The sequence below is a fragment of the Acipenser ruthenus genome, chromosome 41 (genome assembly GCF_902713425.1).
Source record: "Acipenser ruthenus chromosome 41, fAciRut3.2 maternal haplotype, whole genome shotgun sequence".
NCBI lineage: Eukaryota > Metazoa > Chordata > Actinopteri > Acipenseriformes > Acipenseridae > Acipenser > Acipenser ruthenus.
Genome location: NC_081229.1, coordinates 6,374,171 through 6,393,586, shown reverse-complemented (window position 1 = coordinate 6,393,586; position 19,416 = coordinate 6,374,171). Strand labels below are relative to the sequence as shown.

Genomic DNA, 19,416 nt, shown 5'->3' with positions numbered 1-19,416 from the left:
TCAACATCCTTACCTTCAGTAGACCGGACCTGTCCCCAAGCGTGCACCAGTGTGGGGTCATTTTTCTGGTCCCACACTAGGTCCGTGCTTGAGCCCCACATGTCCGGTACATTGAGAGGGGCTGGAGTCACATCTGCCCTGGATGGCCCAGTAACCTCACCTTTTCGATCACACTGCGTACCTACTCCCCTTGAGTGGTGTTTGATACCATCCGCGCTCTCTCCCACCAGTCACCAGCCTTGTTTCAGAGATGCACCTTCCCATTTTTCAATCCGTCTCTTCTTTGTTTTCCTAGGACAAAAAAGGGAAGCGAACAGGTCAGCTTGCAGGGGAAAAATCTCACCTGCTCTGTCTGCCACGTTTACGTGTGCGGTCGACCATTTCCCCGTTCCTTACCTGCTTCAGATGCCAGATAGCAAGTCGCCACGTTGCACTCCATTGCCGAGGGGCACATGCAGGCGATGTGTCCCGGTTCATGGCACCTAAAACAGATAATAGGGGCAGAAGGCACTGGGGTTAGCGATCTGTCCTGCTGCTGATAAGGCAGCGGGTCGGGGGTAGCAAATCTACCCCAGCTGGGGGCTAACTGCTGCCTCCATGTTGAGGAGGTGGGTCGGCCCATTGGGATCGGTGGTTTGGCCGGTCGGGGTCCCAGGGGAGGAGGAGGTGTTGGTGGTACTGCGGGTGCTGCTCCTCGGCTGGTGAGAGGAAGAAGAGGGGTCAGTAGTCCGGTTCTGATGGAGACCCGGGAGTCCTCAAAGTCCTCCGCCAGTTTGACGGCGGCCTCCAGGGTGTCTGGGTTGTGACGCCGTATCCAGTCCTGTGTCTCCGTGCCGACCATGGCAGAACTGCTCCAAGACCATTGCCTCGCCCATCTGTACACCGGTCTTTTGTGCAGGGCTAAGCCAGTGCACCATGTGGTCACACAGTTTCTGGGCGACCACCCTGGGACGGGTCTCCCGTGGTCCCCGGTATTCCCGGAAACGCAGCCGATGGGTTTCCCCCGTGATGTTGAGGCGTTGGAGGATGGCCCGCTTGACTAGGTCGTACTGGCTAGCCTCCTCGTCAGCCATGGCTTGGTATGCTGCCTGAGCCTCCCCGCTCAGACAGGGACCCAATTGACTGGCCCAGTACTCCTCTGGCCATTGCACAGTCGTGGCCAACTGCTCAAAGGCAACCAAGTACGCCTCGGTGTCATCTTCTGCGCCCGTGCCTTAGGGGGCGCCATCACGGGTACCGCTGGTGCCTGGCGTGCGTTCCCGAGCCCGACCCTCTCTATCAGCGCCGTGTATCTCTCCTCCCTTTGTCTCTCCTGTCTCCCGTCTCTGTTCCAGCGCTTCTAATAGCGCAGTGAGCGTGGCAACGTCCATCTCCCGTACTGACACCACGTGTGAACATGTGGGTTGCAGTGCGTAGTGAAAGTTCACGGTTCAAGTTCCTTTTTATTTCTTGAACAAAAATTAAATAATAAAGCTGGCTCTACCCAGCAAAGGGTATTTCCAGCACAAAATCGGGCTCAAATAATACAGCTGGCTCTACCCTATTGCCAGGGTTGCAGTCCCGAAATAATAAATCACAAAAACCACAAACACAACACAAACACAGACACGTCCCCGGACAGTGCATGCTCGTAGTGCAGGTGCGGTGCTGGAAACAGTGATGCTTGGTTAAATGCAGGTGCAGTGAAGTCCGGGTGAATCGCTGGCCCCAGGCTGCAGCTCCCAGATCCGTGCTTAATTATTCTGGCAATGATAAGACACACGGCTGCAAAACAAACACAAAACACTTAACTCTCGCTCCAAACAGTCCTCATTTCCTCCCATCAACCACAACAAAGGAACCAATTATGGCGTCACGTCCCCCTAAAGTACCCTCAGCCCCGCCCCCTCCGATAGTTAGTTCAATCACGTCTCCTCCAATTCATGAATGAAACTTTGCTTACCGTACTAGGGCGGGGACTCCTGGTACCGTGACGCCATCTCTTTCCTGAATGGCCGGCTTCCGACTGCCCTCGGAATGAACTGCCGAAACATTCAGTACGGGGCACACAATTCCTGCTGTACAGTGCTCTCACAGGTCGAGAGGGAGATTGTTGATTCAGATTCATTCGGTCTTTGTCACAGTGGTATAAAGTGTGGAAGCCAGCTCCCTTGTTGTACCGCCTGTGTGCAGCACATCATGTAATGCAGTAAAATTCTGAAATATAGGCGAGTGGGTATGCCATTTTGTTTGAAGTTTTGTATGTTTTTCCACTAAGCACCAAACAGTAATTAGGTGAGAGATTATGAGGCTGAAGTGTAACTTACATTGTTTGAGGGGAATGCCAGAATAGACTAAATCTTGAAGTCTATGTGGGAATACGAAATTTTCCTCTAGCTGAGACAGGAATATTATGATCAAACCAGACTGTGGCAGGTTGCAGGACAAATGACCAAAACAAATTTATGAAATTTGCCAACGACAATCCTCCTGCAGTTTTCTCACGATGTAGTGATTGATAGGAGACCACTTTAACCTCCATATATATTTAGATATCAGAGAGTGTAACTTATCCCAATAACCAGTAGGGGGGAAGTGGGAGCACTGAACTGAAGCAGTTGATTCGAGGCAGTACAGTCATTTTTATCATGGAGATGCTTGGAGCAAGCGTGGGAGGAGCGCCCACCTGTTAAAAATCTTATTAAAGTTATTAGTTGTGATGGAATGTAAAGAAGGGTACATTTCTACACCAAGATATGTAAAATGCTTGACGACTGCTATATTTGAGGGTAAGTCCCTCATTACACCATTCAAGGGCATCAGGGTAGATTTAGACCAGTTGATTTTGTACCCCGATAATAGGCTGAACTCATCGAAAATATCTAGTAGATGTGGAAGTGATTGGGAAACATTTTTAACAAATAGTAAAATATTATCAGCATAGATGGAAATGTGATGTTGCGTGTTCTTGACAGTGATAGGGGTAAAAGTAGGAGATAGGCAGACTGCTTGGGCGAGTGGATCGAGTGACAGGGCAAATAGTAGAGGGGAAAGCGGGGAGCCCTGGCAGGTCCCCCTGGAGATGAACCTGAGGAGCATCTACTGCCTGTGAAGCTCATCCGTTTCTTCATAAAGCTACTGTACATACAGTGCTGTGAATTCTTATTGCATTTTACCTAGCTAGAATTAATTTGCTGCAGCAACAATTTCTGTGTGAACAACTATAGTAATAATGGAGTTTTCTTTTGATCAAATTATTATTTATTATTTATTTCTTTCTTACCAGACACCCTTATCTTTGGCGACTTACACGTTACAAAATATCACAGTACAAAGCATCGCATTATAAAATATCACATTACAAGTTATCACATTATAAAATATTAAATTACAGAATATCATAATGCAGATAAGAGCAGTTATAAAGGTATGATAAGATCCAATTCAAGTAACAGCAAACTAAAGAATACAGTAAATAATTCTAAGTAAGAGCGAGATCAACTAAGAGCAGCTAAAACTTACAGCAAATATTATATGAGTAAAGTCCAGTAAGAACACATAGTAAGTATGACAAATGGATGAAAATGATTTCAAATAAGAGCAATTACAAAAAATGTAGATAAGGTTACCTATAAGTAAAATCAAATACAAGATACAGGAAGTGGTTATAGTTAGGAGCAGTAGTTGGATGCGGCAAGGTAAGGAGTAGTTCAGTGCCAGTACAGGCTGGATGCAAGTACTGGCACAATTGGGTGCCTCTAGTCCAGTATGGTTGAGAGTTGTGATGTTTCCAGATGTTGTCTGAACATGTGTGTTTTGAGGAGGCGTCGGAAGGTGGTCTGGAACTGAGCAGTCCTGATATTCGTGGGTAGGTCGTTCCACCGCTGAGGGGCCAGGGTGGAGAAGGAGAGGGCTCTGGAGGTGGGGGAGTGGAGGGGGGGGGGTACAGCTAGCCTGCTGGAGGTGGAGGAGCAGAGAGGGCGAGAAGGGGTGTAGGGAGAAATAATAGTCTAGAGATAGGAGGGAGCAGAAAGGTCAAGACAACGATAGGCGAGTACAAGAGTTTTGAATTGGATGCGAGCAGCAATAGGAAGCCAGTGCAGAGAGTGGAGCAGCGGTGTGGTGTGGGAGAAACGTGGAAGGGAGGAGACAAGGTGAGTAACAGAGTTTTGGATAGAGCTGGAGCGGACAGGTAGCAGAGGCAGGAAGTCCGGCCAGGAGGGAGTTGCAGTAGTCAAGGCAGGACAGTACCAGGGCCTGAACTAGGAGCTGTGTGGGGTAGTCATGAGGAAGGGGCGAATTCTGAGTATGTTGCTGATGAAGAAGCGACAGGTGCGTACCAGACTAGAGATGTGCTGACAGTAAGAGGGAGGGGTCAAGGGTGACGGTAAGGATCTTGGTGGATGAGGAAGGAGAGAGGGTGGTGGATTCAAGAATAGAGAGAGAGATCAAAAGACAAAAGACAAAATAAAAAAGCATTATTCACATTAACTGCTCGGGTACTTTCCCCAACCCTGTCTCCATCGCTAGGAATATGCTTTTCAATTGCCTGGAGATACAAGTGTGCCTTTACTAGTGCTGGGACAAATATCCAAATATTTGAATGCATATTTTTTTACATGTATTCGGATACAAAAATAAAGATGTTCATATTCGCTAGAAATGACAAAAATACCTTGCACTTATTTACCGCCTCACCAGAAATTGCCTGACAGTTCAAAAAATGACAAACGAAAAAGTGCTCTGTGTGACATGTGAGATTAATAAAAAAAAAATCACAGGATCAGCACAGCAGCTCTGGAGCCTCTATTTAAAAGTTTTAGATGGCAAAAAGTAAACAAACCAGATTATGTGTGTGCAAGCATAGTGATCTCTATGGAAAGCCATTTGGGTCAAAAAAGCGCTGTGCTGCTTTAGATCCACCTCGCATAAACAGTGCCCAACGTGCTGGAAATGTTGTGTAGTGATTTTTATATAGATTGTATATATTATATATATTTTTTGTTGTGACTTTGTTACGTGGAATGTAATGAACTAGAACCAAAACAGTGAGTTTTCCCCTTCATTTTACAACGCCATTCCCACGTGTTATTTGACGAGTTTAAAGTTACATTTCAGTTTTCGTTTGCTTGTTCAGCTACACAAAAGGCACTGCTATTAGAAAAGCACACTTCTAGTTCATTTTTATTTGCACTACTGTATTTCTTTCTTGAGCACAAATATTGGGTAAGGATTTAAAAAAGTTCATCTTAAATCCTAATGGTCCATCTTTAGTCATCACGTAATTATTACTGCTCCAGTGTTATACAATTACCACCAGTAGATTTTCTGCAAGGTGTGTATGTAAAGACAAAATATTTTTTAAATAATAAATTCAGAGTCTCCACCAGCTATATAATTTTTAACTACAATGACTGGGTGAGGGTTTAAACAGGGCAGTTTCAGCAGTTTCACCCATTCCAGGTTTTAAACAAGCTTGATTATACCCAGTGTATAGGTAACAAGTTCAGGTGATTTAATTAAACTCCCAGTGAAACCAGGAATGGATCAAACTGCTATACCACAGGATTCTTATTAAAATCTGAAATCCTCATGGTTATTAATTTGTTATTACTTCATTATTTACATATTTTTTTTACTGTGTAGTTTTTGCTCTTTGTTTTTTTCTTAGTCTGTTGATCAATCTACCAATTGTCTACCAATTAGTCTCTTACCACATGTCTTCTTGTAGATAATGAAACCGATCCCTGCAGCAGCAGCAAGACCAATCAGAATCAGAATCAGAATCACAATCCCAATCACAATCCCATTCGAGGTCCCCTCACCAGGCACGACTCCATCTTCACAAGACAAAACGCACAAAGAGGGTCAGTCAGTCACACACACTCCCTCATACAACTTTATTTTTGCACAATATTTTTGCACTTTTCCCATGCTTTTCCCATGGTTATACTACGCATTTACCATAGTTTATCATGGTCTGCTATGTTTATTAATATGCTTTACCATACCTCGCTATTCTGTACCATATTTTAACTGTGCTTTATTACACTTTGCTGTTACTATGAGAAACTTTTATAAGGGCTGTTACACCAACTGCAGTGTATGACACTGTACTGTCCAAACCTGTATGGACTGGAATACATTCACACATTCTGGGAAGTCACATGAAGAATAACACGTTTATATATTTTTGTTTACTATTTAAACTTTTTAAAATATTTTACTGGATGTTTAATTAATCAGAAATATTTTCTTCTGTGAGGATCTTGCATTTGACTTTTTGTTTCCAGGTTTAATCTTTTGTAGCATCCTGATACACTGTAGGGCAGCAGTGTGGAGTAGTGGTTAGGGCTCTGGACTCTTGACCGAAGGGTCGCGGGTTCAATCCCAGGTGGGGGAAACTGTTGCTATACCCTTGAGCAAGGTACTTTACCTAGATTGCTCCAGTAAAAACCCAACTGTATAAATGGGTAATTGTATGTAAAAATATTGTGTAAATAATAATGTAATTGTATATAAAAATAATGTGATATCTTGTAACAACTGTAAGTCGCCCTGGATAAGGGCGTCTGCTAAGAAATAAATAATAATAATAAATCACTGTAATTGGATGATGTCTGCAGAAAATAACTACATTTTAAAATGAACAAAACAGTAAAATATAATAAGTACAAATGTTTAATAGTTTAAATCGCACTGAGAATCAACGTCCCCGGTTGACAGTGACTGATAAAAGCACAGAAGCTAAACGTGATCGGTCACACACAACATTCTGAACTTGTGTTGCCTCACTTAAATTCTTTGACTAAAAGGATCAGTTCCTTCTATTTAAAATGCATTGCAACTCTAACTGTTGTCTCTTACCCCAGTGTGTAAAGAGCGGTTCTGGTAAGCTACCGTGCAGCACTTCACAGGAGTATCCCTTGCCCTCCACTGGGTCGATCTCCAAACTTGATCTCAGCTGGAAGGTGTTGTCGTTGTTAGGCAGGGCCCAAGTGGAATTCATCTCCTCACCCAGCCTCTGCTTGTCCTTGTACCAGTGAATGTGGATTGTCTTGGGGTAGAAGCCCGTAGCCATGCAGGTGAGAGTTAGGTTATTTTTATCTTTGTCTGGCTTCGCAAAAACTGTTACTGCAGGCTTGACTGTTCACCAAGAGAAAAAAAAAATCAATAACAATGTACAGGTTAGATTAACAATGTACAGGTTAGATTGCAACCCCACAGGCATACTGCCCAGGGTCCTTTGTAATAAGCACCAATCTAGAAGGCTAGGTGTTGCTGCAGGGTCAGTGTTAATTCAGGTTTTCACCTTTCTCTGGAGGTGGATCAATCTGGGAGGCTTGGTGGCACTAGTGGGTTATTATTATTTATTTTCTTAGCAGACGCCCTTATCCAGGATGACTTACAATTGTTACAAGATATCACATTATTTTTACATACAATTACATTATCATTTACACATTATTTTCACATACAATTACCCATTTATACAGTTGGGTTTTTACTGGAGCAATCTAGGTAAAGTACCTTGCTCAAGGGTACAGCAGCAGTTTCCCCCACCTGGGATTGAACCCACGACCCTCCAGTCAAGAGTCCAAAGCCCTAACCACTACTCCACACTGCTGGGTTAATGTTAAAAAGGCTCTTTTTGGTTTAACAAACTGACCCATGCTCCTAGGTCCACATACAAAAGCTCCCGTTGTTGCTGATGAATGATAATGGGAAAGATGGTGATAATAAATTTGAATTACTACACAACAGCAATCAAATTTGTTAAAAGTTTTCTTGGATTTTCACTTTGATTTCATTCTCTTCCGACTCCTGCTGCACACGAGGCCATGCTGTTGTCACGCAGGTAAGCGCACCCACCCTGTATACATGCTGGCACCTATTGCAGTGATTATACAGTAAAGATAACACACTATAGACTAGCCTTTCCCGTCCTCAGGAAGCCTGGGATCGCCTCTGTAGTGTTATGGATGACTGTGTGGTCTCTTACCAGAGCGATAGATATCCCTTTCTCCGTAGCGCAGGAACATCTTAAGCCAGTTGATGCACTCGTTCTCCAGGTAGCCCTTGGTGTACTGGTTCAGAATTTTCTCGCCGTCCCATTTCAGTTTGGTCGCGACGGCTGGCTGCATGGGGGCCACCCACTGCAGGTGATTCTTGTCGAAGGCCAGGAAGTCATTCCCATCGTAGCTGTACTGGTCGTACCCCTGAACCTCTTCATTGTTGTCCTCGTCCAGCGTACAGCCGTGCATCCACTGCAGAACGTGTGGTCCTGAAATCAGAGACAACAGGCTTGTCTGAGCATTAACACCTGACACATTCAATGTGCACTCTGAACTGTATTCATTCAAGCAAAAAACATGTTGTGCAGCCGGGCCCTTGTGCTGTGCGTAACATGACGATGCACTGCGGTAGATGCCCTGATGTCAGTGGTTAAAGTGGGGGGGCAAAAAAAAAAAAAAAAACATAATAAAAAAATATGAAGTTAGCCCATCAATACGATGCATTTCCCTGTCAGGAGTCCTGGCAGGGGAAATTCACAGGAAATACATACTACGAGGCTTACTGCGCCTTCAGAGGTCGTTCACTGTCTGTGCAAGTTGCCTATACACACTACATCTGTACTATACACACTACATCTATACTATACACACTACATCTATACTATACACACTACATCTGTACTATACATCACTACAATTTATCTGGAAAACCCTATTTTTGTTTTTCAGATCACTTTATATTTGTTGCTCACAGTGTATATTTCTGCTCAGTTTTTTTGAGGTTGTGAAAGGATTGGTCACACACGTGCGCCTAAAACAAAACTGATGTTCACATCAACAACTTTTTTGGTTGTATATGCGACCAAATTGGGCTAAATAAAAAAAAAAGAAAGTATCCTCTGTGTCTCTCACTTTTTGTTTCGTTGAACCTCTTCTCCAGAATCCCGACGTTGACTTTGAACCACTGCTCCTTGCTCTTGCGAGACTTCGTTCCTTTCTCCCAGTAATCCGGATCCATGTTTTCCTTCATCCAGGTCTGCTTGGACTCTTTCTTCTGATTGACGCTGTCGTAGTAATCAATCTGCATGTCATCCAGCAGACCCATGGCTGTGAATTCAGGAAACCCCTCCTCAGGTTTGGACATGGCCGTGTAGATGTACCTCAGAGTGTGGGTTCCTGAGAAAACGAAACACAAGACAGTGAAATAGGGAGACAGAAGGGTTACGTTTTTACAGGGATGAGGCAGAGTATTTATAATACTAGTTATGTGAAAGTGTTTGGCCACGTTCATGCATAGTGTTCAGTTCAGTACTTTGCTGACAGATATGAATGCCCTGTGTTTAGTCAGTACTGTTCTTGGTAAGTCCAGCATTCTCCCTGGTATCCATGAGACCAGGAAAGCAGAGCGCTCCACTTGTTGTTTTCTGATCTCTTCCTCTTATATTAGTTCATTGTTTATTAGGGGTGTAATGATTAAAAGTGCATCAATGAATCGAGATGCTTTCTTTACACAATATATTGTATTGCAATAGAGGTATGCATCGTCACCAAAGGCTTCTTAATGAAGAAATAAATGTGTTTTATAGTTTTACATTCTCTCACTATCTCATTACATTTTGTCTTTTAACACATGGTCCATCATTAAATGATCATTAGATCTTATTTTGCATCATACAGTAGCCCATCAGGACCATTAAATGCGATCCACAGCGTATCGCAACCTGCATCTCACGATATTATATACAGCGTTACATCCCTATTGTTCATTTCTCTATCTAGTAGAACTGGCCAGTTTTTAATAAAGAAAGATGGTGTTCTGAATAAAAGTCTTTTCAGAAGCAGCCCCAGCACGCTATGGAATGATATACTGTACTAGGAAAGAAAAAGGAAGTCATTCATTTTCCAGATAAATATTTTATTAAACATTTAGGCTAAATAAAATCGTTATTGTAAACTACTTTCCATTATTATACACAGGAGTCATTTCATATATTCAACAAAGCATTTTATGTTCACATTAATGGACCCAGGCCCTGTATGGATATATTAACCCCATAGCAGCCCTCATCGCTACACCCGATTCCTTTCGTTTGTTAGACTTCTATGTAATTCACAATTTTACGCACTCAGAATTCCAGTCTTCTTCAAACATATAACGTATTAACTTTTTCTAATTAATTCCCGGGCATTATCAAATCCTTTTTTTCATTTTATGTTCTAAATTACGTAAGAACATAAATTACAAATACATGTTCCCAACTTCAGCGGCAGCAAAATCTTTATCAAATCTGACTACTCTAAATTCTTGGCAACTTTGCTCTCATTTGACAGTATGGCTAATTGACAATCTTTTTTGAGTCATCGTTGAGCGCAAACGCGTCTTTATCAATCCCCCCCTCTTCCCCATTTGTTTTTAGTGTGCTGTGTTACAGTAAATATCTTTTCTAAAGAAAAATTATTTCGTAAATTTAAAAGAGGGTGTTTTAGATGTGGGTAGATACTCCATTCAGAAATAGGGTATTTTACTGGGTAAAAAAATACAAAATCTAATTCACAAAATGATGAACGGTATTAGAAACAATCGTGCTGTATATTTATATACAATCGCTTAACACCAACATTGCTGTAAGATTAAGAAACCTAAGACGGCAGATCCGAGTAGCCCAAATGTTCGACATATTAACACAATGAATAGCTTATGAATTCATTGAATTGTATTAATGGATTTGATTTACATTAGCCGCAACAACTGATTTGGTTTTAACATAAATCCATGACTATATGCATCAAACCAAAGCATGAGTATTTTTTAATCAACAACATGTGTTTATAAACTAGCAAAGATTAACTTTCGCGGCAAATGAAGAAGCTTGCGAACACGAAACCATTTTTCACAATGTATTGTTTTTGTTACCCGTGTGTCGACTTTTGCCCACATACCTTTTTGACTTGCTAAACAAAGCTGTCATTCATAACTGTGTAAAAGTGCGCTGTGACATGTTTGCTATCACTTTCCCACACGACACGCACCGTCTCTCCTGTGTTAGTAGTGCAGACCCAATGTTTGCTACTAAAAAAACTATAAAAAAAAACCAAAACATGTCTACTGGCGCCAGATTTTAATGTTGCTGGCGCTACAGACCAATAAGCCTGACTTCTATTCTATGTAAACTTATGGAAACTATAATAAGATCCAAACTGGAAAATTATCTATATGGTAACAATATCCTGGGAGACAGTCAGCGTGGTTTTAGGAAAGGGAGATCATTTTTAACTACTAACCTGCTTGAATACAACATTGACAATGGATAATTAATTGCAAAGCATACGACACGGTTTCTTTAGATTTCCAGAAAGCTTTTTGACAAAGTTCTGCATAAAAGATTAATTCTCAAACGTCTGAACGCAGTAGGGATTCAAGGAAATGCATGCACATGGATTAGGGAGTGGTTAACATGTAGAAAACAGAAAGTACTGATTAGAGGAGAAACCTCAAAATGGAGCGAGGTAACCAGTGGTGTACCACAGGGATCAGTATTAGGTCCTCTGCTATTCCTAATCTACATTAATGATTTAGATTCTGGTATAGTAAGCAAACTCGTTAAATTTGCAGACTACACAAAAATAGCAGGAGTGGCAGACACCGCTGAAGCAGCAAAGGTCATTCAAAATGATCTAGACAGCATTCAGAACTGGGCAGACACATGGCAAATGAAATTTAATAGAGAAAAGTGTAAAGTATTGCATGCGGGCAATAAAAATGTGCATTATAAATATCATATGGGAGATACTGAAATTGAAGAAGGGAACTATGAAAAAGGGATCAAGGGAAGTAATGTTAAAACTCTACAATGCATTAGTAAGACCTCACCTAGAATATTGTGTTCAGTTCTGGTCACCTCGTTACAAAAAGGATATTGCTGCTCTAGAAAGAGTGCAAAGAAGAGCAACCAGAATTATCCCGGGTTTAAAAGGCATGTCGTATCCAGACAGGCTAAAAGAATTGAATCTATTCAGTCTTGAACAAAGAAGACTATGCGGCGATCTGATTCAAACATTCAAAATTCTAAAAGGTATTGACAATGTCGACCCAGGGGACTTCTTTGACTTGAAAAAAGAAACAAGGACCAGGGGACACAAATGGAGATTGGATAAATGGGCATACCGAACAGAAAATAGGAGGCACTTTTTTACACACAGAATTGTGAGGGTCTGGAACCAACTCCCCAGTAATGTTGTTGAAGCTGACACCCTGGGATCCGTCAAGAAGCTGCTTGATGAGATTCTGGGATCAATAAGCTACTAACAAGAAGATGGGCTGAATGGCCTCCTCTCGTTTGTAAACTTTCTTATGTTTTTATGTTCTTATGTTTTAAAAGTGCATCTCATTTATAATACAGAAAGTTCACATTTTTAAAAAAATAACAGTGTAAGTAATCGCATGGAAAAAATGCAATGACCCACACTGACGCATGCGCACATCTCACAATAATCGCAATAGTACTTAATACAGCATGCAGATAGCATTCGGTACCTTGTGAGCACGTTCTGAATGGAAGAAAAAAATGATATATACATATATCAAAATGAAAATAATGATATATACATCTATCAAATTACTTCAGCCAATTTTCCTGTTTATTAGGTGTTTTTGTGTTAAGTTTGTTTTTAGGTGTGTATCCCTTTAAAAAAGACGGTCCACAGAGGTATGACACATGCCCGGTTTTTGGGATGGAACCGCATAACAGTCTCGCGTTTTGATTGGTCCAAGTCTGTTACATGAATATGTCGTCACACAAGTGGAAAAGCTTGCAGGCATTTTTAACATTGTGATCAGAGAGAGAGAGAGAGAGATAAAGATCTGCTTTCCACAACCTTGCCATTAAAATATAATGTGGTATTACGCTGTACTGATATAACAAACTATGGGCGATTACTTTATATGAATTATCATGTTATGCACGAATGTAAGAATTGGCTTTCTGTGGTGGTGTACTTTTTTCTTTCAAGTAGCATATATCTATAATCGGTTTTGCGATATAATTTAATATAAAATGTATACACTATTGCAGTTTTGTCAGAGGATACATTAGTTTATCTCTAATGTAATCACAGTTTTACATATAGACTGCCCCTGTTTTCATTTACGTCACAAATTCTGGGCCTGTTTGCTTTTCAGATAACGTCCCAAATTCTGGGCCTGTTTGCTTTTCAGATAACGTCCCAAATTCTGGGCCGCTTTGGTTTTTAGATAACGTCCCAAATTCTGGGCAGCTTTGGTTTTTAGATAACGTCCCAAATTCTGGGCAGCTTTGCATTTTCGAATTCAGCCCAGTTTTGGGGACTCAGCTGACAGCCGAGTTTCTAAGTCATCCATCCACAGTTTACCATAAACTGGATCGTGAATTCATTTGAGAGTAACCCTTAGTACATGAATCAAAGTTAATGTATTTTTTACTCTCCCCAGAAAACATTTAGGAACATGGTATACTAAAAAAAAAAAAAAGGTCATCTCATTTGCTTATGTAATGTCCATCAATATATAGTGAGGCGTAGGGGTTTATCAGAACTTCTGGGTTTAAGAGACCAGTGCCCTTCAACAACTTCAAATAAATCCTATTGTATTGTATTAGTCAAAATTTCCCTTATCTATTCCTGAAAGTTTATACTGTAGGTCAGGGGTTTTCAACCTTTTTCTTTTAAACTGTACCCCTTCTATCTGGAACACCCCCCCCCCCCCCCCTGTTTATTTATTAAATTTGGGTGACAAACTACTGGTTTAGGACTGAACAACAAACACTAGGCTTAATTCTTAAAACTTTTAACTACAAGTATTTGGATGCACAGAATTAAAAAGACAAGTATTGGGTTAGGAGCACACCTATTTTTTTGTAACTTTGACGGCCTTTTTTAAATTTTGACAGCCTTTTGTAAAAGTGAAGGCCTTTTGATACCCAGCATACACTGCAATACCCAGCAAAGTTATACACTGATATTCTGATAGCACAGCAATTCAAATGAAGTTTGTAATTGGTTGTGTTCCTCAAATACACAATAAAAAGTGATATTTATAGGGTATACAGTTATACAGTGGTTTCGGAAATCTAAGAACAGGTACTGCGAGCATCTGGATTCATATCCAGAGGTACTCTGTAGCCTCCTAGGACATTCACAGCTTGTTTGACACCCTCTTGTATTGCCCGTTTCTGCATATAAAGCAAAATGCTGTTTGTCAATCTCTCTTTTTTCTTATAAATCAGTCTTTGCAGGAATCATTCCAAAAACACTTGAATCAGTTAGGGACTACCAGTCTGACACTACAGGCCTTTAAATTGCAGTACTAATTTGCAAGTTGCTAAGTGGTTGCGTTCCTTAAATTTGCACTGCAAAGTGATATTTTAAAGAATAGAGTATATAGTGCTTTTTTTCGCCTCTGCTCGCTTCTGGTGCAAAACTGTGCTCCGATACACTCAAGCTGATACTGTGATCACAAAACACTTGGAATGGACTTAAATTGGTGCTTCTGTTGCATAAATACACTACAAAATGTGCACATTTCAGGTCTTATATATAATGGACATTTTTTGTATGTATTTTGCTATAGGAAATCACGGTCGGGGGGGGGGGGGGGGGGTGGGGGGGGTTTAAATCCTGGGCCAACAAACTCACTAGTACTCTCTTTAGGTGCACAACAGTCTTAGCTAAAGAAAATGGGTTCCTTCGAGTTCGTACGACCCACGACCGCCATTGGTCAAGCCTTACCCCGATGGTGTTTTTATAATGGGATTTGCCATAGGGAAGGGGGTGGTCTCTTATCGTACCCGTATCTCCACGACCCCTGGTCCAACGAACTCAGAAGGGCACTCTTTGCGTACACAAGAATCTTAGCTAAAGAAAGACATCGGCCACGGGTTCATACGCCACCCCACCGCCAGATGGGGTTTTATAATGGGATTTCCAATAGACATTTTTCAGGGTGCTATATCTCGGGTTCCGGGGGTCCCCGAGACTTGAAAATCGGTACGGAGATCCACCTCGGGGCCCCTGTCGAGCCCTCCAAGCTAGAAAGGATGCCAGTTTAGACTTTTTTTGCCAACCTGGAGCTCAAAGGCTATTGGAAATGCAACCTTGACATGCCATCATGCTGATGTGTAAATGTGTAAATTTGTTGAAAATGTAGCATTTGAAAACGGGTGGCTCCCTATGAGAGACATGACCCTAGGACATGACCCTGGCCCCTAGACATGACCCTAGGAAGTTCAACCCGGTTTCTAGGCTCTGGGGTCATGGAGATATGATCCTGAAAAGGGTAGTTTTTGGACATTTTTGACAGGGCATATCTCAGGTTCTGTGGGGGTTAGGAACTTGATTTTTTTTTTGCAGCTGGGCCCCATGGGGCCCCGCATAAGGAGTCACCATTTTCATGGTTCAGATGCCAGGACGGCTTGGCAAAGTGAATTTTTTCATCATGACATGAGTTTTTGGGTGAACCACCACACCTTTTTAGGGGGTGGTTTAGGGTGCTCCCCTGAGTCTATATCACTTTGAATGGTGGTTCTACGTGCTCGGGTTCGAGAGATATGCCTGAAATGTGTTTTTCAACCCTGCCATAGACATGAATGAGACTGACCACCCTGAACGCCCTGAAAATATTTTTTGCAAAGAATTGCTACAAAACTGGGCATGTTACATTCAAGCTGGTCTAGAACCCTTCGAACGGTGGTTATAGGTGCTCTGGTTAGAGAGATATGACTGAAAATGTGTTTTTTAACACTGCCATAGACATGAATGGGGCTGAATACCCGAAAATAAATTTTGCAAAGAATTGCTACAGTGGGTGTATGCATGCAGGGGTTGCATGGTGGTGTGCGCATGTAGGGGTTGCATGGTGGTGTGTGCATGTAGGGGTTGCATGGTGGTGTGTGCATGTAGGGGTTGCATGGTGGTGTGTGCATGTAGGGGTTGCATGGTGGGTGTATGCGTGCAGGGGTTGCATGGTGGTGTGTGCATGTAGAGGTTGCATGGTGGTGTCTGCATGCAGGGGTTGCATGGTGGTGTGCGCATGTAGGGGTTGCATGGTGGTGTGTGCATGTAGGGGTTGCATGGTGGTGTGCATGTAGGGGTTGCATGGTGGTGTGTGCATGTAGGGGTTGCATGGTGGTGTGTGCATGTAGAGGTTGCATGGTGGAATATGCGTGCAGGGGTTGCATGGTGGTGTGTGCCTGCAGGGGTTGCATGGTGGTGTATGCGTGCAGGGGTTGCATGGTGGTGTTTGCGTGCAGGGGTTGCATGGTGGTGTGTGCCTGCAGGGGTTGCATGGTGGTGTGTGCATGTAGGGGTTGCATGGTGGGTGTGTGCATGTAGGGGTTGCATGGTGGTGTGTGCCTGCAGGGGTTGCATGGTGGTACACGTGTGTGGAGGGGAATTGGAGTGCAGGTTTTGCGCAAAAGAGGGGCGGGGAAAAGACTGGGAAGGGTAGGGTAAAAGAAAAAAAAATGAGATGTCCTTTTTTCGGAATACCATGTTCCTTCCCAAAAATGTGTTTTAATATTAGCCTTTAATAAAGGAAAACGACTGCTTTAATTAATTTTCATGTATCTATTTCAGTCCAATGTAGTTTTTTTTTTAACATTTACATTTTATTTCTGTTTTTTCATAAAAAAAAAAAAGATTTCTAGGGAGAGAAAAAAATACATTAACTTTGATTCAGGTATTAAGGGTTACTCTCAAATGAATTCACGATCCAGTTTATGGTAAACTGTGCATGCATGACTTCGGCTCTCAGCTGAGTCCCCAAAACTGGGCTGAATTCGAAAATGCAAAGCGGACCAGAATTTGGTACGTTATCTAAAAACCAAGGCATACCAGAATTTGGGAAGTTATCTGAAAAGCAAAGAGGCCCAGAATTTGCGACGTAAATGAAAACAGGGCCAGTCTATATGTAAAACTGTGATTCATCAGAGATAAACTAATGTATCCCCTAAACAAAACTGCAATAGTGTATACATTTTATATTAAAATATATCGCAAAAACGATTATAGATATATGCTACTTGAAAGAAAAAAGTACACCACCACAGAAAGCCAATTCTTACATTCGTGCATAACATGATAATTCATATAAAGTAATCGCCCATAGTTTGTTATATCAGTACAGCGTAATACCACATTATATTTTAATGGTAAGGTTGTGGAAAGCAGATCTTTATCTCTCTCTCTCTCTCTCTCTCTCTCTCACTCTCTCTGATCACAATGTTAAAAACACCTGCAAGCGTTTCCACTTGTGTGACGACATATTCATGTGACAGACATGGACCAATCAAAACGCGAGACTGTTATGCGGTTCCATCCTATAAACCCGGCCTGTGTCATACCTCGGTTTTTTAATTAGCTGATGCGGACACTGAAAATAGGATATAGTTTCTGGTAAGGGATTGGCGGGTGAGAGGAAACAGGTGAAGTAACGGGAGTAGCGCATATGAGAGAGGGTACACTGGTTGTGGATTTGTTGTTTTTCTTGATTTATAGCTGTTGAATGTTTTAAATACATTTGTTAAATCGGGTTATTAGAAAAAGAAAAACGTCAATCAATGGAATAAAATGGTTCAATAATACGTTATGTGTGGTGTTTGCCTATGAGACTGAACATGACTGTGTTTGTATTTTCAGCAGTATTAGCATCAAAAAGTCTCTGCGATCGTTGTGATTCATGTTGCAGGTCTTAAGAATAAAGAATAACACACATTCTGTATGTTGTTTGGTTGGTGGTGATCACAGTAGTCTCACCATCATGAACATGGCCCAAAACATCTTGTCCTTCCTAGAATTAACTGCTTGTGTATATCTCAACAGACAACTTAGCCTCTTTTTTCTCCCCCAAAATCTGACACCGGCAAACTCTTCCACACCTCTTCCACTTCAGAGTTGATGCTCACACAGGCGGAACCCCTCTACGTCTCCCATATGTATTTATCCCGGCCTAAAACCCGAGTTTGATAGAAAAAGAGCGGGAAAACATGGCACAGACAGCGCATTCTAGCTGCTTATTCGCATAGAAATGTAACACAAATTGAACAACTGCGGTATTTCAAGGGTGAAATCGCTTTGAGCCACTTATTTCAAAGTTGATCATCACAGAGGGGGAACTTCTCTAAGTCATCCGTGGGTATTTATCCGGGCCCAAAACGGATTTTGATAAGAAAACAGCTGGCAAACGTGGCACATATGCGCATTTCAGCTTCTTATTCGCATTCCCGCAAATGTAACACAAATTGAATCAGTAACTGGGGTATTTCGGGGGTTAAATCGCTCTGGGCCACTGATTGCAAAGTGGGGATCCCCTCAATGTCACCTAACAAATGAACATTGTTTAGGAGCTGCTCCTCTATAAATATCCACAGAGAAATTAGCAACCAACGCGATTTAACCTCTTACATACAAAGCCGATCATTCAGTTTGGAGCAGATCAAAGTCTGAATAAGAAACGACCAAAAATAAACAAGCGAATAAGAAGCCAACTTCAGACTCGTTTCTGTTTTAATATTTTGCCTCATGTCTTCAGGTAACAATAGCAAAAAATGATTGTCAAAGTAACTTTGTTAAAGTCTGTATTTAGGTGTTCAATAGAATTAAATAACTGAAAAATTGTACATTTTCTTGTGGAGTTTATTGTAAAACTGTTTTTCTGCTTAATTGTGTTCATGTCCTAAAGCCACGTGGTTGTGGTGCTGCTTGATTTCCGCAGTAATTCTGAGAAACAGTATTAAACAACAACCCTTTATAAAGAACACAGAATACAATCATTCATTTTAAGAAACAGAAACAGAACCAGTACCTTCTGCAGTAGGGCCGGCATTACAACGGAATTATAAAACAGTACTGGAAAAGTACCACAGTACCACATTCTATTGTGTAGAAATGCTGTTGATATAATTATAATACTTACCGGAGCTGGCCGTCTCAAAAACACACAAAAACAACACAAAAATGATCCACATGATTGATATATTCTATCCAGTCGAAAACACCGTCAAAGTAACTTATCTGAATGCCATATTTTAGCACTTTCCGTCTCCCTGGCGCTCACAACGCAGCTTCACCCGGCCCTGCCAAACGTGCTGTCTATAGTAATGTCTGTACTTTCCGAGAACTTGGAAACAATCAGTATCCGAGCACCCCGCGCGTCATTGGTATGTAGGCAGTCATTCCACACAGGTTGTACAGAACCGTTCAGACAGGGGATTACGACTCAGAAATGCACAGCTAAAAATGAAAGTAAAAGAAAATAATGATCTTGCTTTATTTATTTATTTTTTAACGGTATTGTATATCTCTAAACCAATGTGCATAAATATTTCATTTTTGTTTAGCTTCGCAAATTTTACAGAGACTATATTCAGAGCGATGCGCAACCCCCTTGCAA

General features: G+C 41.7%; 1 protein-coding gene across 1 annotated transcript; it reads right to left on the bottom strand.

Moving 5' to 3' along the window:
• Positions 1 to 3,217: 3,217 nt before the first annotated feature.
• On the bottom strand, positions 3,218 to 19,132 carry LOC131709048 (class I histocompatibility antigen, F10 alpha chain-like). Its single transcript, XM_059010677.1, has 6 exons — positions 18,940 to 19,132; positions 8,907 to 9,170; positions 7,982 to 8,263; positions 6,847 to 7,125; positions 5,694 to 5,819; positions 3,218 to 4,374 (listed from the first exon to the last, which is right to left on the bottom strand). The coding sequence occupies exons 1-6, from the start codon at positions 18,989 to 18,991 to the stop codon at positions 4,355 to 4,357; spliced, it is 1,023 nt and encodes a 340-aa protein (XP_058866660.1). The 5' UTR covers positions 18,992 to 19,132; the 3' UTR covers positions 3,218 to 4,354.
• Positions 19,133 to 19,416: the final 284 nt, after the last annotated feature.